At 38.5% G+C, this 25,832-nt stretch overlaps 1 protein-coding gene across 8 annotated transcripts in view; it reads left to right on the top strand.

The window, feature by feature from the left end:
• Positions 1–25,832, top strand: part of LOC111246749 (uncharacterized) — a 44,217-nt gene that overhangs the window by 8,135 nt on the left and 10,250 nt on the right. Inside the window, exons 1-5 of one of the 8 annotated variants that reach the window (XR_015324390.1) lie at positions 903–1,320; positions 12,891–13,009; positions 14,327–14,398; positions 20,771–21,491; positions 25,414–25,698. Coding sequence is in view for 7 of the 8 variants with exons in the window: in XM_086984402.1 (XP_086840528.1) it covers positions 12,993–13,009; positions 14,327–14,398; positions 20,771–21,491; positions 25,414–25,698 (1,095 nt within the window). In the remaining variant the exon portion in view is untranslated. The other 7 variants (XM_086984401.1, XM_086984403.1, XM_086984402.1 and 4 more) reach the window with 7 other exon arrangements.

A 25,832-nucleotide genomic window follows, 5' to 3' on the forward strand; every position in this document is an offset into this window, starting at 1 on the left:
TAATTTATATTTTACTATTCATAAGACAAAAATGACCATTTTGCTCTAAAAAACGAAAAGATATGAAGAAGAAAAAAAATAATGAAAAATTGTCCTTCAAATACAACGTTGATGTGTCGTTTTATGTAGTTTGACAAAATAAGCAACGTTTTAAGGAATAACCTTTTAAGGATTAAACGGTTGTTCAATATATCACAAAACAATCACTAACCATCACACTCCGCATGAAAGAGGCACGGACTAAGTCAAGAATCTAAAAGAAGAAATCAAAAGTATTTATCCAGTTGGCTCGATGATTTTGTGCTCTCAAAATGGAACTCTATTGACCAACTAAATCATCTCGACTTGATAATCCTAAAAGGTCGATTTGAACGAAATAAACAAACCAACAGATTCTAACTTCTAATAGTACACATGACCCACAGATAATATATGAAGTGAATTTCAATAGAAAATATATGGATGAAGACACGCAAACATAGTTTCTGCGACACAAAATTATACTGCTGAGAAATACACAGTAATTGAAGAAACGTTGTCCGTAAACAGCTACTAGATTAGGTTGAGAATATTGTTCAATGCAGAAATCGAACGTAAAACATTTTTTATTTATATTATATATTTGTTACAAGTAGAGAACAACGCAGAATAGATGCAACGAAGGCCTTAGGAAATCAACTTACGTTAGCTTTTATTCAAGATTCAGCAGATGGCTGTTTTGTATAAAGGTGGTGGAACAGTCGTGCCTTGATGTCTGTAAATTGCCCATATGCGGTATTAACGACGATATTCTTCCATATTTAGTCACATTTGTTGTAACACGTCAGTTACAGATAGAGGAGAAGGGCAACTTTGAGCAATGCTTATCTAACATCGACTTTAATCTACAAACCGCCGCAAGCGCTAACAGCCACGCGCTGCTCAGTGCCCTATTGAGCGTCCCTACTGCTGGCGGCTACCAACTGTTACAGGGAGAAGTATGCTTTGAGCCAAGTTGCGCATAAAGGGTGAAGAAGTCCTTAAACGTGCAAAATGTAGCCATAGAGTGTGAACTTGCCAATTTTAGCAAAGCAGGGATTCAGTTTTACTAGCGTTGTTTTTTGTTTACTTGAATTAATCTCGGTCCTTTCAATGAAGTGTGTATCTGTCGGAAGGAAGCCCATTGAAATAACTAGCCAAGTACGCGGACATTGGCCAGCCTGTGTGAACTGTGTAGCAACGTCTTATTTTATAGATCTCACTAGTTGAAATCTGTGCAAGAGCTACTCTTATAAGTGGATCGTGAGTTTCTGCCCGGTGTACGGGCAATCACAGTAGTTGGTAAGTAAGCTGTATTATACTTAAACTTTCCTTTCCAGCTCTACCTTTACACAATAGGTGAGCTATTATTTTAAATAGGCAGTGTGCGTTTAAAAGCTTACTTCGCTCACTTAGACTGCAAAGTTCTAATTCCCTTTACCGATTATATACGATAAAGTCACACCAATCATTTCATCGTGCGTTGTAAAATGTAGACGATTCTATTTCTCAACGATGTATTTTTGTATAATTTGTATATTGCTGCGTAAAAAAGGTTGCTTTTTTTTAATAGGAATGCGCTTCCTGGACAAATTTTTATTTTTAAAAAATTCTTACTTCACTTTCTGTCAAAATACATTTGACGGACGCTACGAACGCGTTTGGTGCTTGCTAAGCTTCTCGTAGCAGAGTAAGTGTTAGCAAATTGAAATCGATATTTTAGAATTGATTATTGAATGCAGTATTTAATTATGTGTCAAGGGATCAGAGATATATTTAGTCTATCTGAATCATATTTACAACATAAAAATGGGGTTGGCAAAAAAATATTAATATGAATCACCTTTCACAATGATTTATTTAAGTCGGGCATAAAATAGGCCATTGAAGGTGGAATGCGAATCTTTTATTAGACATCTCTCTAAAATTAAAAGAATATTGTTTAGCAATATTGCTAGCAAAAGACGTATAGTTCTTATAGAAAGTACCTCTCAAGTTTAGACATAAGACTGACGCAACAGAAAATTTTTATATCTGCTAGTTTGATTAATAGATGTATAACTAATGATCAACTAATGGAACCGTGCTTTAGGAGTGAATTTGATGTCTTTAGTCAGAAACAGGATTGTTCACTTCTGTGTGTGAAGATTTCAATTTCACTCAGAACTTCTGACTCACATCCTTCATTTCTAGGGTCCGAAAATAGGCAATGTTAACAAACCGAATCTGGCAATCATATACGCTAAATCCGCAGTATCCATTTAATGATACAAAAAGTAAATATTCAGCCGTTGAGGCAAAGACCTCATTTTAATTTACTTACTATATTACTGAAGCTACGAAGGAGCAATTTTATTACTCAGAATTGTCCAATAACTATAAGGCATGATTTACTTCAATTACTGGCTAGAAGCAATTCCTAACAAACGAGTTCTACCGTACGAGCTTCTACACATTGAACTAATTGAAAATATGGAAGTCTCATTTTTGAGCATTGCACCAATAACATTTCACAAAAATATAAAGCTACCTTCTTCCGGTGCAACTTGAAAAATCAAGGAACGCTTTACATTTAAACTATGATAATGGAAAACATCAGCACAGAGACATTCGCTGATTTAACGTGACAAAATAAAGAAAAGACAGTCAAAGTTATAAGATACGTTTTTAATGGCTAAAAACAGGTATTAATGTACGTTTGTCTCAGCTATGGCATACACGAAACTAACTGTAAAGATGTAGATAATGGGCTAGGTGGTCCATAAAAAGCAATAATATGAGAAGCCAGCTCTCCTATGCAAATACATCTAGGCTGCGCGACCTTGGAAGAGTAAGGAATTCTCAAATGGGCCTAAGTGGGCAGCTCAAGATAAATACGGGAGAGCAGACGCTTCCAAAACTATAATTCCAGACAGGTCTATAAAGTACTAATATGAGTAAGTTGATCTGATCTACAAAATAAAGAATAGTAGTAGGAGTTTCAAGAGATATGGAATAAATATGCAGGGGAAAGACTTATAGCACATTTGACGAACAAAACGAGCGTCCGACGTTCACTCAATAATACACTCCAATTAGTAAGTGTTAGGCCTCTTCATAATATGTAAAATAAAGTAAAATGCAACAAAAGAAAATATGTATTCTATATTATATGTGGATAACGCCGGCTGATATATACTTAATTTAAAAATCTAAAAAATTGTATTTTTGTACGGCCTTAGACTAGTGCAGTGTAAGAATGATGTGATTATGGCTATATCTATGATGCACATCGTTAAAAGTCTCCAGGATGGGCTGATTTCATTCACTCAGAAAAAAAATCAACTGTTTGATGATGATACCATAGCAATTACCCAGTTAAAAAATACGGGCCAAAAAAGCAAACCTGATCGGAAAATTTGTGTTCTTGGCTAAACAGCATAAGTTTGGTAGCAAATATTAGGTATAGCATATAGCTGAAGCATTTGGCTATTTATATATTTTTCTTGGCGACTTCGAAGGGATGCTTCTTTAAGATTGTATAACAAAGAACTCGAAGAACCAATACAGGTATAAACGAAATATTTCGTTTACTCGACGCACGCGTGACTATGCTTATTATTTAACAGTTCTTAGACTACTTTGACCTAATCCTCATTTGTTATGTATCCTGCTATTGGATAGACGAGAGGCACTGCTAACGTAAACGATTTAGGACGCAAACTTGCTGTTGTATCACACCAAGCAAATAGCACATGTTTTCTCAGTGATTAACATGAAGCACTGCAAAATAAACTTAACGAATAATGTGTATCGATAGATTTGGTATTAGGTGTTTTAAACAATTAACGTTTAGTGAGAATACAGCTCTAGGGAAGCCCACTTGCGAGCATTGAATTTTTTTTATCGTTATCTATCTAAAGATAGATAACGATAACGAGCTTGCCAATAAACATTGGCCACATACCAGTACAAATAAGCGTTTCTAGTTTATTTCATATTTCTAAAGAGAGACGATACAAAATGATGATGAGGAAATGTCCGCATTCTAAGTTGCATCAACAGCGCCATTTATGGACGAGGCTGAGGTAAGCACTGACATGACAGAGACGATCTCTGAGAAGAATTAAGATGATTTCTTCAGCATTACGTTTCCCTCCAGAAAATGCTTTTCAAGCAAGTGAAGTGCGATGGCTGTCCAGCGCACCTGAGTCACTCACTTGCGTCTGTTTGAATACGACGAATTCAGATACATCCATAGGATCGCTACTGATGATTATTCTTTGCGTTATTCTCGATAATGGCAACGAAGTGAGATCACGCAGGTGATGACTCCATCTAACAACGACTAAAATTTGCAGAGCCGGAAACAACGGTAATGCCTGTATACGTTAGCCATTGAAGATCAACTTCAAAGCCAGACGGCCTTCACAGATAAATGCAAATGTCTACATTGACTTCCAAAAAAAATTTTGCTCGCGTGCTGTAGCAGACTGGTTGAGCTAAATATATTTTTTGGCAAATAGGAAATAGTCAGAAAACCCCGAAATGTTCCTCGTACGAGGTGAGTGACATATAACGCTTGAAAGGTTATTCCATGTTGCAAAAAGTCGTGAGTTGTCTTGGTGCTGTCAAAGGTCCACTTTTTCATTGATGTTCGCTATCGGACACGAACAAACGAGGAAGACGAAACACTTATGGGCTCAATTAAAAATTAACTTACACAAAAAATCAATTGCTTGTCAAAGACAGTACTTCAGATCTGAGCTTTCTTAAGAACCTACTACAATAAATTTGAAACATCGTCGTCGGAATCACTGTAGCTACAAGCCACTGTAACTACAAGCCTCTGTAACATTCAGTCAACACTTCATATTGACTCAGAAGTCTTACAAACATGCACTTGATGCCTGAGTGGGGTTGCTCCCAGAAGTCCCTAATTCCTACATGGTGTTCACGAATGATTGACGCCCAACTGATTCTTGCACCATTGCTGTTCCACAAATAAGAAAAAAATTTATGTTCGGTAGGAGAATTTCATCCAATTAACTAGCCAGCATATTTCACAAGAAATTTTTTTAGCGTTAAAGAATTTAGTATAAAGGAGTTAAAATATGTCTTATAGTATAAACTGGGTTTAAATGTTCACGCTACAGGTGAGTCGGCGATGAAAATGGCATCCCATTCATAATAGGCGGCAGGGAAGACAGTTTTATCACGGGGCCGAGCGTCACAGCTGATCTCGTTGAGCTTCTTCGAAAAAAATCTGTTGTTTGGAAGCGCCTAATATGCAGTACCGTTTTACGACTCTAAAACACCCTACATATTGGTCATGCTGTACTCTTTAGGTCCTTTTAATGCCATCTTGTGGAAATCTTTAAAATGACTGGATATTAATATATATTAATGCGAGCCTTAGGCACGAATGGAGGAAGCCACTAACGAATGCGATGGTTTAGAAAAAGTTTGAAAATCGTTATATTAAAATTTCTAGCCGACCGCTATAGTTTCTAGGTGTTATTTGTGGCGTGTGTTTTATGTCCTCGACTCGATAAGATTCAGTTGGAGCTAACAGTTATGCGTAGCGTTGGATCTTTATAGCATGGGACGAACACGAGTACAGCGAAAATTTAATTTTGTATATGTTCATTAATCTGGCTGAACTAATGACTAAGCATAGTTTAACGTTCTCGCCATTGACAACGGACTGCTGTAAACTTAACGCAACCATCGTGCAGGTTAAAGATGCTATTGGACAATTTTTTTGATTCGACTTTCAATAGTTCTCGGCAAAGAGACATGCTAGTACGCTATATGAGTCTTAACCCGAATGAGCATGGTTTAGGTACTTTAGTATCTTAACAAAAAAGTGCAATCTATCATTCGAAACGCTAAAACGAAATTTTTATGAACGCACAATCCATGTCGGGACATTAGCACCACAATCACTGAACTTTTCTTACGAAATTCACGCCATTGAGCTTCCTAAAATCGGGTAGCTACCGGATTAAACGAGACACATCTTGGCAATTGTTGTCTATTTATGCAAAAAAATTATTCTATGCTACGTATTGTGTTTTCAGCTTATAAAAAATGTATTAATAATATATTTAGGATATATACAAAATGTTTGATTTAGTAGATCCTTCCTGTCAGTCATACTGCGGCGGACGAATTGCGTGTGATAAACATATAGGTAATATATAATAATTTGTGGCACTAAACACATAAATTACAGGGACATTTTAATAAATTTTTTAAATTGCCTTCGAAAGACTCCACGAGGCGTTCGAAGCGAGGGGTTCAGGGTAGCCGAAGCTGCTCTGAGCATGAGTACTTACCGAAACCTACATTTCTATTGCTTGATCAAAATTTGGTTTTTCTTTTAATTACAGAACTTTCATGTTGTAGGGCTTACTACTTTTTGAAAATTTCAAATATTTATTATTAAATTAATATTCGGAACCAATTCAGATATCCTGATATTATCAGCCATTCATAAAAGACGATCAGTCATATCAAAGTGTCGATCGAAGCTAGTAGGTTCCCATGTATCGATGGTTGGACTACTATGAAAACAAGTTGTATGTGCGTGTATTACGGTTTGCTTACCAGTGTGCGGTAGTCAATGTATCAAAGCCATAGCTAACCCACACTGTCGCAAGATACATACCCACCGTACGATGGGATGGTTAATGGCACGCCGAACCCCATCAATATCTGGTCGTGGTGGTTGTTATATTATTTGCAGTAAGCTACTCAAGCTAATTTACTCACCTAAGCTACGGAGTGGTCTGAATCGTTTGAAGGCAAACACAGTATAAGTTTGGTTGAAATTTTAGCGTTGACAAGATTACCATCAAATAATTGCGAAATATAATAATTGTAAAAGTAATGAATGAAGGAAGAACGAGGACATGAGGAAAAATAAGATGCTATTGTTGAGGTTAATAACGTCCCGTACGGTTCACATGGTATTTCCTAAATCTATTGGAAAAATGCCGGCTAATTCCACTAAGACTAACTCTGGTTACACTTCTAATGGGAGCAAATCCTTATACTAGAAAATAGGTGATTCCGAGATCTTGCTCAGATTATATAGATAACTGGTGGTCGGGAGGAGCGATATTCTTTTTATTTGAAGGCATGTTTATTTGAGAAAACTGGAAATTTTTTTAATAATAACTTCTATTAGGTTGTTCAGTATGGAATCGGAGGAAGAGTCATCGAAAATGCTCGATGCGGTTCAAATTATTGAATAGAATGGAATTCGAAAAAATCGAATAGAATACCTCGGCCTTTTTTCTTCATGTTTTACAAAATTTCAAATTGTCAACTTTAAATTTTACACTAAACGTAAAAATAAATTAAAACCATAGCATCTAGGCTTTGCAAGACTAAACTCCCTACCTGTAAAATATTGAAGAATTTAGACTGTACTTTAGTAATAATAATAAACTAAGTCTAAAGGTTTAAAGTTGTGTGGTAGTCGTTTTTCCGCGTACCTCATCGCGACAAAATACCTTGTGTTATGACGAAATCAAAGATGTGATCAGTAAATTGTACTTCGTGAATATAACTAATGTAACGTCACTGGAAGGCTACCAAATTGCACTTAAATTGTTAAAATATATCCATCCAGAAAATCTGTATTACAGCTTTACAGAAAGTACTTACAACGCAAGCTTCCCAGTTGCTTTTGGTATTATGGGCCAATGGACAACGAAGAAAAGCAGACACTTCCTGTCCAGCAGGTTTCAGGATCTCTATATTCAGTAAGCTTATACAATAGTAATATGTACAAAACGACCCACGGCATCCGAAACTTTATGTGGAAAAGTTAGATACACTTCTAAAAAATGAAAGCTTGGGAAACTTCGAGGTACAATTTTTTTAAGTTATATCCAGCATTTATATACAGGGTGTTTACTAACTACGCACCAAATAACTATATCATGCGGCATAGATAGCTATATCAGATGACCTGATGAACATACTTTTATGATGAAGCTAATGAAAATCGTTTTCAAATATGGAAATAACTATTATATAGCGGAGCTACAGTACTTTTTAATACGTATGGTATTCCTTTACCAATATTGTTCCGAATCATATGCGTTGTTGTATGGATCATAAGTAAAATAGAAAACAAAAAATAATAACAGCAATAACAAAAACAGCGGCAATGACGTAGACAAGGTGTGCATAATAAAATACCATGCATTTGAGCTATTCTACAATTACATTTATGAGTACCAGATAGGCCACTATATTCTAGATTGCCTTTCGAAATTTCATGAAAAAGTTTAAGGATTCAAAATTTTATTTTTTTATAGGAGAATGGCTTTAATTGCCTATCGGTGTTCGGGCAGAAGGGCACACTTCGATTTTTTGGAATCGGCCTATTTGTTTAACCAAGAGCACACCTTTCACTTCTAATTAATTAAAATTATTATTTTCTTATGTTTATGTATTTAATCCCACATGTAGTTTTATGGCTTAAACTTGACAGAAGTACGGGTTTTGTCCCGCAGCTGTTCTCCGTTGATTTAACTAACTTGATTCGCTCATATTACAGCCAATCTAACGTAGAGTTATCATCAACAGTTCTCTTATTTGAATGAACCTGTCCTTCTCAAGTTATTTCGGGCCTTTTTCAATACAAACAGTTTTACTTTGTATTACACATAACATTAACTGACTGCAGACATATTTCAGTTTGCCTGAGACCCTGCATCAGCAGTTCCGCTATCTCATTTCAGTAATTCGGTTGATTTATTCATTTTATCAGCAACAGCTATTACCTTGCAGTTGTACTGCTCCATGTATTTCGATCTCCTATTAAAATGCTCTAACAGTTTTACGATCACAATGCATTATCTTCTCATGCTCTTTTAACAACGAGTTCATTCTTTGCCCAACTTACCCTAATGCTTGACGACATATTGACACGTTTACAGGGGTCACTTAAGATCGTATTGAGTTAACTCTGTTATACCGTGATCGTCTAGTTACGGTAATTATATCTGGTCGGTGACTTTGCCGTAACTGGTGTCTCTATAACCTCATACTATGCTGCCATCAATCCGTTATTGCTTTGCATGTATTTTGCTATGTTTAGAAACAATTGAATTTAGCTTCAAATTTGTCACTATCAATCCATACAAATTTTTCTCCACTTATCATCATGTAAAGTTCACTTTCTCAAATTAACTAAACCCATTAAAGCTGAATGCGCTAACAAAATCAAGATGAGAGACATGCCCGAGTATCACACGTCTAAGATTACGTCTAAGAAAAACACCGCATTCACGACTTTCTCTAATTTTTCCATAGAATTATATATGCTGTCATACCAAAAGGTACTGGGTATTGTGTCGAAAAAAATGTTCAATTCTGTTTTGGTTTGTTGATTTATGTCAAACACGAGGCCATAAGGGTGATTATCGAAGGAACGGAAAAGGTGAATTTTTTTCAGTGCAATATCCACAGAATATAGAGCATGCAATGACCCCCCCCCCCCCCCCGTTCGAACTTGAAGACGCCAGCTTTAATGATATTTGCCATGTGTGCTTTTGCGTACTCACTGAAGTAGAATGACCTGACCTCGTTTGACGAGTTTTTGCTCTAGAATAGTCTGGTTGATGCAATAGTGCCAATCAACTGTATGGTTCGTAGCAAGCAGTTCCCAGTAAATCCCTTGCAGACCTACCAAACGCAAAATATTCATTTTGGGTGAAAATCTGGTTTGGCGTGTCTCTGGTTCCGGTCAAAAACTGGTCATTATGACTGCATGGCGCTCGATACCGCGCGATACGTTGAGAAACACGTAAAGCTGTGTTCTCTTTTTGAATTTAGAGTGTTTCTGTCTAATCCAAAAGAGACTCGAGAAGATTACGACTATTTTGTGGCCCATCTTTTCAGCCAAATCCCAAGATGCCTATCGGCCATATTCTGCCAAAGAGTACCTTCAAGATAGTCGTCGAACTCAGACAAGCTTTGCCCAGAGCTAGGTGCAAAAATGGTGTATTAAAAATAAACACCAAGTTGGGTGAAGTGGGATAGAGAAGCTTTTGAAAAAGACGCGGGAACTGATTACCCAACCTAATACATATAACAAAGGGATGGACAGATAGATTAAGGGGGCCATGGACACGGGGAAAAAAACAGACGACAATAGCAAGAAAGACCGCTGACGTGCAGAACATGACCGCTGTTAAATGGAGTTATGGCAAGACAATAAATAACAAGCTGTTCTGTCAGTACCTATACGAGGGTTGCGAAGGGATAAAAACGAGGAAATAAGGATTGAACAATATCGGCTTACAGCAAATAAGGGAGAAAATTCGGTACCAGAAGGTAAGGGCCGGCGCTAGAACGCAACGGAATGACACGATTAACCACAATTCACTCAAGAAAAGTTAATTGCTCCCATTTTACTTTGCCCCAGCTTTCCCCAGTTCTATGTCTTCGTGGCATCGAGTCAATTTATTGTGAACGACGCCTTGCGACTCGAGCGCGAGGAGACCCGCGCAGTGCTACTTTGTGCAGTCGTTTGAATCGATATGTAGATAATTGGACAAGTTTCTAACAACGTTGTTTCCTGGCTAGAAATTATAGCTTTTTGTGTCTCTGTTTGTGCAACAAGTTCTGTAGTCAGATGAAATTTTTGATGGAAAGAATCAACTAATTTTTACGGCGTTCGAGCGCAGTTGTTGGCAACCACCATAACTCAAAGTTTAATGGCTGTACTCTACTATTCGGTATATGAGAGCAGATATTTCAGAGAATGAGAGAACGTAATGTTTGGCCGCTGTGATGAGACAGCATCGTTTGAATAATGCAACATATTAACATTTTATTCATAGATAAGTGTTGGAACTAGAAACGGTGCTTCGATGCGTTGAGCTATAAAGCTCGAAAGGACGCATACGCAACATTGTCTATTTTAGTATTTTCCTACTGTAGAAAGTGCTGTTGGGTAAAAAAATTGTTTGCGAAGTTGCAGTTACCGTTACCTACTTTAAGAACTAGTAGTTCAACCACGAACCACGTTCTGTAAACTGCAGGCACTTCTTAAGTTAGGTGCGGCGCAGCCTAGCCGAGAGCTTTCTGCACAACTAGGAGTGACCCAAGTAACAGTCAATGACCCAGATGTTAATCGTTTGTACGCACTACGGAAGGTCGAAATGAGAGAAAAGTCGGCCCCCATACACCAAGTGAAAATGACAAAAAAAAAACTCTATGACAATATGGCTTTCTTTACTCGTGCGACAGAACTGAGAGTCGCTTTTATATAAAATCGCTGCGGCATCTTTGGTAATCATTTAGTATTCATTCAATCATGAATGGATATTTTGCATTTGTTTCTGCATCAGCAAGAAATCATGAATCTATTGCTATTACTATGATAAATTTGCTAGGTTTCTATATAAACAAACATTCTGCCATAATAAGACACAAATTAGGAGTCATTTAGTTAAAGCCTTAATTCAGGTGTTTCGAGTTTTATATCCGGCACTGCAAAGCCATTAGCCATAGCTCTAGACGGCTGACTCCCAATACGAAGCAAGGCGTGTCTACGTCCAGTTTCTAAGCTGAACTAGCGCGCCTTAGCTAGTAAAGCTGTTGAGCCACAATTGAGAAACGTTTCCCTAGAACGCCTAGAAATAACCCAGCGTAGTCCAGCTAGATGATAAAGTTGTTAGTTTACGTTCATATACGTGTAGTTTAATTACGAGTGCGAACAAGAATATATGGTAGAAGCAACCATATTTCTTTTAGATCCTGTCTACATAGTCATCCATGGATATAGAATACCTTTACGTAAGCGTAAGCAGCTTTTGACATGACATGCCGCTTAAGTTCAGCTTTTCCGTCGATTGAAACTGCCGCTATATAAATTCAACACTTATTCACAACTAATTGATACATTATAACTCTATCTGTCAGCGGGACGCAGAACTTGAAGCGTGTTTGTTAAGTCGAGTAAAAGTTTCTCGAACAAGTGGAAACACGTAATCGTCTTTTGTTTCTAATATCAAATATGTGCCCTCCGATAGATATAGCTGTATGAGCAAAGCAGAAGACAAAATATGATCGCGATAGGAGACGACCTGTTAAAAGTCGGGGACAGTAAAATACTTTTAAAAGTAGGTCAATATCCATATCTAGGTAAGGACTCGAAGAGGTAATTATATCGCGGTCATTTACTACGTGCATTCTCCGACCATAGATTAACTCTCAACGCAAACATATTATTATAAAAATATAATATGTTTGCGTTCTAATAATAAATAACATGCATCCACAAATCGCACAGTGAATCCATCTGTCTTTTTTAATAGTTGAACAAGAGGGCCCACCCTGCAGTTCAGCTACATACAACACCTCAGTTTGACAAGAAAAAATTGATATGGCTAAAAAAGGGTGGCTGTAATGACAACAGTAATAAACAAATATTTGTCGGTAAAAGGTAGCGAAGCAAAACAGTAATAACAACGAACGTTTAAAGAAGAGAACGGATGGAGTAAATAATACGTGTCAGGTAGACGGCGAGGGCTATGCAGGCACGATAAACAATACTCAACTGAAAAGTAGACGAGAAACTAGTTGGCCAATAGCTCAGTCTAGGAAGGCAGATAAGAAAATGATTTTAGCAGCACACGTAGGTAGCGACTATATGCATGCGAAACACAGCCCAGAATAACAAATAGAATCCTAGGCACGTGTTTCAAAAGAAAGCCTTATTTATATTCAAGGCTGGGAACATCTGACGTGCGACAACAGAAATCTTATCCTTTAATGGTTACAAATAATCAGAGCATAACGTTAGCATCATCATAACCTAGGCTCATCATAACTCCTCACACATAACGAAAACGTTACTTAAGTTGCAGAGTTCCTCGAAAATAACCGGATACCCAATTATTGGCAGGCTCAGCGCAGCTGCGACGTGAATACTGGAGAATAATCCCCCCGGCCCTAGGGACACAATGGATAAACTCGACAAGTAACTGCCGCTTCAAAACCTTAACATTCATTTGAATTTACTGACAACGTATCGAGATGTGTATATAAACATCGAACTTGGTTTGCTGTCGAAGGAAAACTATCGCTGGACCCTAAAAATTAGGGAACGACCCGCAATATTGAAAAAAAGCAGTCAGAACTGCTGGCCGGTTGGAAAGCAGTCAGAAAGATTGGAAGATTCCGCACGTTCCCCACGCTTGTGGAACAAGTGCTGCTCTAAGAGCATAAACGAGTGTCTAATTAACAGAAACACACGACACTATAGCCTAGCAATATAGTAGTGAACTAGCTCAAATACCTGATTACGAATGACAGTCACACCTTTAGACTAAATTCTTAGAGAACCAAGGACCAAGGTCAAGGACTCCAAAGTCGACGGCAGCAGCTACTAACATAAAAGTTAAGGTACTCAAAATAATACTTTCGTAAACGAGGAGGTAATGGCCCTTCGTGCATTTTGCGAGATGCAACTAATGAAGGCATATTTTCCACCGAATTAGATCCATTCATAGCTCATAATCAGGCTTGTTTACCTGCGGTATTGTGTAAAACCGCTCCTGTCGATTGATTAGCTAACGCGGCAAGCTAATGGCAGTTCCTGCAGACAGTTTAACGATAACAGCACAAGAATAAAACGAGAATGAGCAGGATACAAAGTTCGACGAAAACAAAAAGCCCTACCTAGAAAAGCAGTGAATGAACGAATACATTATACTATCGTTCTGGTCGATGACGTGTTTCCCATATGTAGACATATGCCATGTTCGTCAAAATCCTAGCGAATCCCAAATTGGCCTCGTAAAGCAATGCCCAACAGCTTGAATACTAGAAACATACATCATATTATGTAATGCTTATCTCTCCCAGTGTGCCGATAAAATTTGCCGATTAGAAACTTAAATAGTAACACCGCAACTTGACTTTAGTCAGCACATAGCTTAAGTTAGCGATAGTTACTTTACATTATCCTTTCCCGCTGTTAAGATAGCGTTGGCTTAACGTCTTTAAAAGACTAGACTTATTTACTGATATGAGGCCTTGAATCAATCTTGCCAAGCGACTAACTGCAATAGAACGTGCCTAAAGTGAGCCTATACCTATTGGTAAACGCTTACCAATTATACGATTAGAGAACAAAGAGGTTTTCAACTCATAACGATCATGCGATAACGAGTCACGCGTTAGGTTGTTACGCGATATAGTTAGAATCACTTTTACGACATGGTAAATTGGTATCGGGAAAAAAACGAGCTACGACTCCCTCTTTAACTTATTTTATAACATTTCTTGTTTACAGAATTGATGAGACAATAGCCCAATGTTACTTAGTGGAGTGCATAAACGACAGCATAATGTCGACTCAATACACGTGAGTACAATCCAACGTTAAACAGTGTTATAAAAGACGATGGATAAGATAAAAAGCTCATCTTACATTTGTAAGGTGTTTGGTGCGAAATGATCAAAGCACAATTAACGAATGATCCCGTGAACAGCGTGAGTTACATTTTACGGCTTGGTAATACGACGTTATGATCACTCTTCAGCGGTTTTTGGTTTGCTCAAGGGTGGATCCGCATCAGAGGCGCACGCTAATTTCCTAAATTATGAAAAATAAGTTCGGTCAGAAGCTCTACGGATTCTACTATATTCTAAGGCGAAAACTAAATAGGTTTAGAACATTTCGATTTCTTTCATCGAACCTAGAACAGTGCGAAACGAATAGAGCTATGAGGAATATAGAACAATCCTCCACAGAATCAATATCCGCATGGATTCGTACATACGGTCCGAGGTTAAGGCCATGAACATCGTAGTTTTAAATGCCTAGCGCCATCGCCTTCAACATGAATGACAACAAGCACTAGACGATCAATACGTGCGTATAGATAAATGTCTTTCTGTTTTTTTTCTCTATATGCATTGGCTTTTGAAAGACAAAGGTCTAAATCGCAAAAGATGCGGCCTGTTTAATGCGCATTTGTCAGTCAAGATAGATATATGTGGAATACTGATAAAATAAACCATACGTACTTAATACTTACAAGCAAAATGAGAAAAGCAAGTTTTTAAGGTTGGCCATGTTCCACTTGGCGTCGTATTAATATTAATAATAATACATTACCGTGCCTCTTGCTCCTTGGTGTTGAACTAAGGGATCTGTTGTAGTGAAAACGTATAACGAAACGTCTTCAGGTTTTCAAAACCATCTACAGACGACGTAGTACGCCATCAACTCCTTGCCGAAACTGTCCTTGTTTGTCACTTGTCAAAAATGTCTCAATAACATAACCATTCACCGAACATTTGAATTTCTAATTGTTCATCTATACTTAAAAATTTTGTGTCAACTTTGACAACAAGTTGCAACCAAGCTAAGTGGAGTAGGGTATACATATACGCATTACAGAAACGCACGATGTACGTTTGTACGATGAGCATTTCTGATTAGCTGAGACACCATCCTGGAACGTGAAAGTCAACAAAGTAAGCACTCGTGCGACAGAAGCGGTGGGTCGAGAGAAATAGACTAGACGGGGCATTACTATGAAGGAGCGATAGCGAGAATAGGCTACCATTTGAAATGGCAACGTTGGGTCACTTGTGACGTACTTCGTGCCGGACATCAGAAAAATGCGGGGTCGCCCAAGTGGGACTACTAATCACTTTCCTATCCGAGTCGCAACAGGTCACGGCAGCTTCAAAGTAATTTCTTCAGAATCGGCAGAGCCCCGTAGAAGATTTGTATTCATTGTAATCTAAAATCGTGTGCTGTATATCTTAGAACCAGGTGCTTACTAGCCTTGTAGGATCTTATCAAGATTCTTACCCGGTCTGAAAGTATTTCTGCCATCTATCTTTAGTAAGATTTAATAAACTGATCATACGCTGTAAGTCTTGTGAATCCACAAGCAAGCACGCGTAATGGTTTTATGCGGGAGGGATGGGGGGAGGGGGGGATAAGCCTTGAACCTGTTCTATGAAAATCAGTTTTGCCAAATTTAATGCCACCAGATTAGGAGCGTCAAGTCTGAACGCTGTTTTGAGGAAAAAGTATTCAAGGATTGGTTAATAATGTCACTGTTCTAAGAGCCTCTTGTAATCTTTCCTCAATATGCATCAGAAATCTTAACTGACGATACTACAATTGATTCCGCACCGCTGGCGCTTTACTATCCTCATAAGTGTGCCTATCCAAAGGTTCCACTCAATCCTACAAAAGGACAAAAGGCCTAAGCTATAAAAACAACAGGACTCACTTGTATAATCACCTACATCGGAGTTGAATCCAGCCGTTCAGCTTTGTTTGTACCGCACCACTTTGTCACATGGGCATCAAAACCGCTGCCTTGCACAGAACATCGGTACAGAAACAGACCTGTTTACTGAGTCGTGAACCTTTCATTTCATATTCCTCGGTTAAGGATAAAGACCGTAGGGCTCCTTGAAATTATACCAGAGACACCAAGGGCCCCTTTCACCCCACTCCACGAGGTGGAACCTGGTGGCATTTATGTACTGAAGCAACACTGATAGCTTATGAACGACGTAAATGCCCGATACGCTGGGCAAGGCGTGCAATAAAGGTGAACTTCAGCCACTCTCCGCCATCTTTGCTAAATATATCTAGCAGCCCTTAACAAAGAAATTTGGAAAACTAAGAACTTTAGCCGGAAGTCTTGCCTCCTCATGCTCGAGTAAAACCCGTAGGGTAGACCCTACAAACTGACTAACAAGATCAAAATTGACCGCGTGTACAATTACATTGACTCCACGATAGCATACTAATGGTGCCCTTCTGAGAGACGTAAGAGGCGGCAGACGCTTGTTCGCACTCAAGTTGCCAAAATTAAATATTTTCCGTTGGTGGGGCATCATAAAACATCGCAGATTTTGTAAACTGTCTGAAACTGACAACAAAAGAACGAAGAACGCGATCCGAACTGGCTGCCGTCGAAGGAAGTCGTATGAGAAGGTTCACTGCCACCGATTCTATGGAAGAGTCGTCATTCGCAAACGAACACCCGCTTGTCATCACATTTGTCATTTAAGCAGCACCTATCATCGACCTCAGAAGTTCTAATATTTGGGAAAACTATATTACTATATATTGTTGCATGATGGGTATAATCGTCAGATTTATTCGTCGCTGTTGCCGTCAAGGGGGTGCAGCTATTGGTGCCATGGATAATCTGCGCCAGGCCGCGAAAAGGTACTTCGATGAGTGAAAGCAACTCGCCGTTTGCGTTTTCATAGGCGACAATGAGTTGCTAAAAAAAGAGACAAAAGTAACAAGAAATTCAAAGCAATCGGTGCTGAAGACAGACTCGTCAGTTTACCCTCTGTTGAGTGAAACCTTGTCCGTGGAAAGGAACGTGCAGCGGGTTGAGACAGGGTGATTCTTACCTGCGCAGAAATATATCATAATGGTCATAGAACTCGGCCTGCAGCTCAACTGGTAATTCCACCAGAAACAGTGTAGTAAACATATTTTGCAGTTAACTAAAATATATTGTTTCTATATTAATCGAATCATGAAATAGTTAGTTTTTATGCACATATTAGCGTAAAATAAAGGCCGCTCATTTCACAAATACACTGCCCAATGTACGAAACTAATACAACGGCCCAATATTTTTGAAACGCATTGGCATAATTCGTATAGCCCGCCAATGGACGTTGAGATGTTGGGGGTTGAATGTAATTTCGCAAACAGGGCACTAAATGTTTCATGATACAATCTGATGGAAGAACAAACAATCATCGCATGACCATTATGCATGGTGTATCTCAACAGGAGAGCGTGTATTCTCAGTTATAGATGAACTAGGTACGAAACTATCCACTAGTCGTTCACACTTCTATGTCGCAACGTAGTAGTAATTGAACAAACCGCTAGTCAACACTTTTTCAGAGATTCCTAAATATGATAGTTAGTTGAGACGTTAAGATTCATTAGGGCGCAACTCCGGAACTTCACAACAAGTCAGGGACTTCCCTCTGAAAATGTAAATTTCAAAATAAACAGAAATGTTTTTGCAGCAGGCTTAAAGCATCGTTCTGTCAAGTGTAAAGCAAATATCTCTCTAGCTATTATCTTGTATGTACGTAATCCCTCTCAACGGCCTGCCCTAGAAGCCTATCAAACCTTCTCAAAGTTATCTCAAAATACCTAAAGGACAGCGGAGTGACATGCCAGGGAGTCACTTATTCAATGACAAGAAAAGACCCACAAAATTGAACTTGGGCTTTCAACTCAAAAAATTTCTCATATGACTACGTACTAACTCTCTACCTGAAAGCATAGGCCTTTTTCCAAATAATGTGTAGATGATCTTGCGATTACTGTGCAGGCAAAAAGTTTTTGCAAGCCGAGCAGTCTGCCAACCGATTTTGTCTTGTCTCCATTCAGTTAGATAGCAGAAGCTTGGAACTTTCGCCTTTAACTAGTCCTTTCTCCAAAAAATTGCAAAACACTATTCCTCTTAGGTAGACGTCATTTCCGATCCTAACACTAAGTGGATGCAAGATCAAAATTGTACCAAAAGCAAGATACTTCAGATTGCTTTTGGACAAAATGCATAGAAGAGGCGGCCACAGCATGTAACTAATGCACGTGTTCTACCTAATACATATGGTCCAGGCAAACAAAGTGATCGCAAACTAATTATCACGATGTCAGAGCCAATAGTTCCTTTTAGGAAGTTAGAGAAGTTCCGCGTGAGCAGAGAGAAGAAAAACTGCAGGAACTTGCTTACAAAGAAGAGCCAACGCAGCATATAAAAACTATTGGTACAGGCTTACAGGACGGCGAGCATTTTTGTTGTATTACTATGCCGACTGAGAGGAATCTCACCGTGGAACCTTAAAGCATACGATAGCAACTAGAGGTGAAAGCTGCGGAGATATCTCGTCTGGCAGGCCAATTACTAGGCCACTAGTGACTGGCAGACGGTGTAATCGTTGATCCCTATACACGGATTTGGTCACAAACATTTTTTTATCAGTAGATAGATAACGAGACCATTTGCTGTCATTGTAGCCAGATCTCATTACAACGTATAGCCACTTCTGTGTGTATCTATCAAAAAACTGCTTTAGACCCATGCCTACACTGTGACCTGTATAGGAGTACACAGTGACGTTTGTCATACCCTGCTATCTTGCCTAGCATCTGAAGAGCGTGTAGGTCATCCTTCATGGCGAAAGATGACCCTAGAGCCTAGACCTTGAAAAGGTTCGCTCAAGAAAGCTTTATGGACACTATCGAGTTGATATTGGATACCACTGGCGGCTAGAAATTTGCTCAGCGATTACAAGAGAGGTACTTACTATCAAACCACCCTCAATGTCACAAGACCCACACGATCTGGCTCTTTCCCACCTGGTTTTCAGAAGGTCACAGCGGGCAAAACTACACAGTATGTCATAAGTTTACTTCTAGGTTCAGAGAATGACGGCGGAAGGGTAACGGCTCCTGCTCGAAATAAAACTCGCTCGAAGGTGGGAAAGCTGACATAGACGTTTTCGATTTAGATCATGGAACCTGGCATAAGTTCCTATGTGGGAAATTTATGCTTAGTAGGTGCTTATCTTCCACTTAGCTTGTAGTATTATCAACTGAAGATCCGAGCTTTCTTAAGATTATGCTTAAGGACAGCCAATGTGTTTGTCAGTAACTATGTTTTCGGCCGATCAAGTCGCGCAGAAGCCCGACATTGCATTAGGAACACATGTATGATACATTTCCAGTGGTGTGCAAATAGCATTAAATCTTTCATTAAAAAACGGTTTTTTTAATACAGTAGTTTTTAAGTTACAAATAGAGGTACGGTACCATTCTCGGTGCAAATGTCAGTCTAATGTATCACTGCAACGTTTAAAGTAACAAGGATTTGACGGCGGTTTCTTATCTAATCTAGTAAAATTATTGAGACCGATTAAATCAAACGTGCGTATATTGAGAAAACCGTCGACAACTTTCGTACATATAATTCCCCTTGCTAGTTCACATGATCGTGGCCTTGGCATTTTAACAAGCAAGATGCCACTACCCGGTCACGTGAAGCTGTGAAATGGTGACAAAGTATCGTGTTTACGCAGAACATGCTTGGAGGGCTTGTTGAATAACATGTAAACACGTATGTCGTACATATTAATATGACTATGAGGTAACTCTATATAATAAATAAAGATTTGAGGACATGAATTTCGGCTTATCTGGCAATAAATGAATGCTGAACGGATACACTGGCTTGTTTAATGTGTACAACCCTTTTTTGTGCAAATAATTACTTCAATAAAAGGCTGGTATTTTCCATTTGGTCTCGTTAAGGGGGCTGACTAGATCGCCTTGAAGTCCTAACAATGATGTAAGCGTACGTTTCAACAGAATGAGTTAGTGGGAACAAATGATTTTCATCGATATGCTCTACAAATTCATACAACGACGATTCAAATATAAGGACAAACAAACTATCTGAAAGTGACGAGGCTTGCGCATGCGCGGCTTTAATTTAAATACATTACTGCGTTACTGCAACGTTGAGTATTATGAAGAAAGATCAGTTCCTCTTGAAGGCGTTTGAAATATCGTTAGGTGTTTTAACATTGTTGACGCGTAAGTTAAACTTCAAATGTGTTATATATCAATGCAAATAGGCAGATCAAAAATATCAAATTTATACTTCTATAGAAGTATCGCCTCTTGCTAATTAGAAATACTGAATTTATATTTCAGATTACTCTCCGATTTCTCGGGTGACTCATCTCCGATTCGACGTCCCTTCATATCCTTCATTGCTGTTGTTTGTTTCGTAGCGTTCTTTGTTTTATATATGGACTTTATTCCAATGGTAATCACGGACCCCAATATCATGGAACCCAACGCAATTTCTGGTCAACTACGGACTCGTAACTTTACGAGTACTTTCACAACTACAGTTTCAAGTGTCAAACGTTTACAAGAAGCTGATACAACGACCAGCCAGATATCTGTTCGACTAGCTCTATCCTCGGCGGAGGCTGGTACCGATATTGCCGGGGGTAACTCAATCCTACCGCATACTGAGTTCTCCATTTCTAATAATACAACGGGCGAAATTACTGCTGTAGAGATAACTGCTCAAACGGCCATCACTATTGATGACGCTCCTGTGCCGACTAATATCTATAACAGCTCGGACGCTGACGCTGTTTATAATAAATATGCGATATATACTGCAAGATGTCGCATCCCAGATTACGATTACAATGAGCAGACGATAATGAAAAAATATTTTTCAAATACACCTAAGATGTGTCCTGCTGATGCAAAACCTTTCGTATTTTATCCGAAAATTGATCTAAAAGGCTTTTCCTGTATCGCCTTTGACCAGAACACATTCGACAAATACTATAAAGCTAACTTTAGCAAGTGGAACTGTACCTATAAAGAAACTTTTCGGAACCCAAAGTACCAGGTAAACCTTCACTTTGTATATGTAATAAATTCGGTTCAAACGATAAGTTTATTCAGGAGTGTGATTATACCAGTATGCAAGACAAGAATTACGACTGCCCCTTGAAATGCAAGAGATTTCTTGTTAAAGCACTGCCACATAGAGGAGGCACAGATGTATAAAAGAGTATTACCTTGACTTCGCGTACTATAATAAGTATATGTCACATATGTAAGGTCGGCAACGTCAAATCTGCCCAGATAGTAAGCGTAAAACGTACAAGTTCTATGGTCCAATAGTGCGCGAACGTAAAAATGTGCGAATTTTAACTCAAGTTTTTAAGGAGATTTTTATTTTTGGGGAGAATTATAGAAAAACTGATCTTTGCACTATCGTCGATTGATTCAAATAGTGTCCATCTTGGCAGTGTTAAGTTTAACGATTTACTCTTGTCCACTATACGATTACGTCTTCAGAAATTGTTGTGTGGACTCACCGGTTTGCTCGTACATTCGCTGGGCATACAAAGGGCAAAATTACACAGTTTTAATTATGTATTGCCGTTTTCTATGAAATTATTATGTAGCACATAATTAAGAGCCGAGTAATTTTCACGATTCACCGGCGCTGAATGAATTGTTCATTCAGAGGTTTTAACATGATTGATTAACAAAACAGTAATCTATTTCAAATTAGCATCACCGGTTGTATAGCATGTCATGCATGCAATGAAAAATTTTACATCTGTTTACAATACTCTATCAAATAGTGCTATGTTTTCAGATTAGGTCAATTCTCATGTGGTAAGGACTGTTTATTTTCTGTTGTTATCATTGTTATTCTTATTAAGTGAACAGATTTTTCTATTAATATCTCTCAATCAAGCTCAAAAAAGCAGCTTCATGCGTATACTGTGTTAAGAAGTGATTGTAAATATTACGAGCATGAACAGTAAATACTTTTGTGGGATGAAATCTCCGAATTTTAGTAGAGAACATCTCGAGCTATCAATCGTACCTCACTACACTTTAAACTTCTTATCTCTTACAACTTTTCAGCTTTTACCTTTTTTTTTTTTACCTATCGTGTACGACTGTCAGCATTGTTGCATGAACAGGTCTCAGCCTGGACATTTTAGGAAAAGTATGAATATAAAATGTTCCAGATCTTGATAAGATTCTAGATTAAAACACCGTCTGATCTCCGTTTGAGGTTAGAAACGATCTAAGAGAGCACGCTTAATGAAAAATATTTCACTTGGGGCTGCCAGAAATCACCACAGGAGCTCACTGCGGCCGTAGTCGGGTTCTAGTCGAGGAATAGTTCTAAGGGCACTTCGACGAAAGGTACCGTCGTATTGAAGGCAAACACAGGTTCATATGTGAGCAATACATATCAAGTGAACAAATTACTCCAGGTAGATAAACTGCTAAATTTATACGAACGGTTTCTACCTAACGTAACGAGCACAAGCAATGCCCTTATCGTGGTATTCCGTCCATGGCAACAATGGCGACTGCAGAACGTTTAATACCGCAATTGTCTACGTTTAAGAGTAGCTCCCAAACTAACGTCAATTTGCAGATACTCAATGTGCAATGACGTTAGCTCAGGTTTTCGAGTATCGTTAGACGGGTTAGCCAAAACGATAGTAACATCTTCAGTGACCGCATACAGACGAAAACTTGAAAGCTAATAATTACTTAGCTTGACCACTCAATTTTCTCTTCTGGCTCCATCTTGACAAACACTTTTTCATAGGATTCCCATAAGCTTTACCAATTTACCGCCAACTTATTCTTCGCAATGAGTCTCTGTCTGCTATCGCTACGAAATATCAAAATTTCGAGATAGAACATTCACCCTGTAGTCGTTAAACAAAACAAGAGACCGTCGTACCCTGTAATATGCGATGGCGTACCTGGAACTCAATGTAACAGTAGCAAAAAACGTAGTCAAAGTCAAAATTGTTGCTTCTTGCAATCTGTATTAGCATATGTACTTTTGTTTTCTTTTCTATAGTCCGCCGGAAGAATAAGCCTAGCTATAAGCTAAGTTGTGCTGAAGCTAATGCAATCTGCACACGCATGTCTCAGTGTTTTCCTTTTGTGTTGTCAACATTGAGAAAAATATTTTCGAAAACTAGGCTTACCGATTTCGATCAACCAGGTTCGATTTTCAAAGCCGATTCAGGACAGCACCAATCAGGTAGGATCAGAAAAATCTCATACATCAGGCTTTGGTGAACTTTTCGAGAAATTAAGAATTAAGCCAGTTTTTTAGGATTTGCCTAGGGCCCAAGAAAGACACCTGACGACCCTGAGAGGATTTATTGAAGATTATTGAAGCAAACTGTGTCGTGGATACACTGAATGTATTACTCGATCCGAGGGGACTCAAGGCAAGCATAGCAACCAATCGGATCCTTTTTTTTTATATGAGACATCGCGACATCGAGTTCTGATTTTCGTCTAATAGACAGTATTGAAGTTTATTCCCTTTACAAAGTAGCCACAATATAGGTTTTAGTTTACACGACAGTCTCCCTAATAAATCGTAGTGTCAAATATATTATTTTAAAATGCGACGCTTGATCAAGCTATTTTGGTAGGACCCTACAGGTATGACACTGATTGTTCTCATGACCAACCTACACGCACAATGAGACTGGAGAAAACGTAGCTGCTAACTTTTCGAAATGATCAAAGATGCAAAGTAACTTACGCGTAAAGTTTTCGTATCTCTTGGATCTCGATAGGTTAGACATATTAGCGAGACGTTAAATCGCAAAATGTGATATCTAACATCATTTTTCATCTCTAGATGTAGTCAATAATAATAATAATAACAATATGATGTGAACTACATAGTAAATAATACACCTATAAACTTTATTAAAATTGAACTACCGGAAGTCAGTAAAAAGTTGCGTCAGAAGTGCGATATTTAGAAGGAAGACTTTAAGGAAGATATACCGAAATGTTTATCAAATCAGAATAGATGCTACTTTATCAGTCAATTACACTCCAACACGATAACTGGGATAGTCGTGTTTAAATTTAAAGGAAAAGAACGCATAAATGCAGTTACAGCTCGATATGATAGGTTTGCTTTTGCTATGAGTTCTTCGCAGCTCAAAAGACCGGTTTAAAAAAATGCTTACCTATGCATCTGCATTATTGCAGAAGAACCCGCTCTAGAATATTCTTCGAAGCGTTGCCCGCTATCATACAGAGATAACTAGCAAATGAGACCCAGAGTGTCAAAATGGCAGTTTTTCGCACAAGCATGACGATCTGGTTGTCCTGAAAGAAGTCTGCCCGATCCAGCAACCACGACGCTTATTTCAGTCCTTAATTGTAAATATGTAAAGCCTGAAGGAAGTGTGTTAAGGCGAAGAATGATTCTCGTGTAGTAGCGGTTTAGATTTGTTTCTCCTATCGTAAGCCTTAGGGCACCGTTGCTGTGAAACAAGATCGAACGCTTGTTTTTACTGAACCTGCGATACCAATGAAGTTTTGAAGTCGATGGAAAAGCTTCTTTCTTCCCTGTCCTGTTGCTTTCGATACAATGTTGTCTGTCGAGCCAAGCCTGTGCATAAAAATTGCTGTTTACAGGTAGCCCTTTGGCTTAAAATTCCTCTTAACTCCCTGAATTGTGTTTCTGATGTATATATAAGCATGTACATAGTGTAGCTTGAATTGCAAAAATCATTCTTGGCACCTGATACATAAACACTTCAATTCCTAACGGTTGCTTTGTGAATTTCATTTTGAACAGACTTAAGATAGTCTAATGGGAACGTGTTAAGCCAATCTTTTGCCATAACTCAGAGAAATGCATCATCTTATTAATTTAGTGCTCCCTTTACAGATAGAACTGCATTTTATAACACAACAAATTTATCACTATTAGTAGATAAGGTATACCGTCATATTTGCAGGTCATCGATAAACACTATGATTTCGGAAAACGATTACCTCTAGTGGTGGATTCCTGCCCTCGCAAGGAGTTTCTGTGGATTGAATGTGATTTGCCGGGTACAGGAGGCAAAGAAAAGGACAAATATGAACAACCATTAATGTTACCTCTGGTGAAACCTGTAATGTACCCTTTACGCCCAAATAACTTTGGAAAGAAGCCGGTGCATGTGTTAATTGTTGGGTTGGACTCGGTGTCAAGACTCAACGCCCATCGGCAATTTCCCAAAACCTTGAAATTTTTGCAGGTGAAAAATATATAAATTCCCACTTACTCAACAATGTCTATACTTCTTCTACAGAAATAGTATATACAGCGTAACAACAAATGTATCAGTATATAACCAAACGTCAAGCACCGGTTCCTAATTGCGATAGGTCC

Source organism: Varroa destructor, unplaced genomic scaffold (assembly GCF_002443255.2).
Source record: "Varroa destructor unplaced genomic scaffold, Vdes_3.0 BEIS01000003.1, whole genome shotgun sequence".
NCBI lineage: Eukaryota > Metazoa > Arthropoda > Arachnida > Mesostigmata > Varroidae > Varroa > Varroa destructor.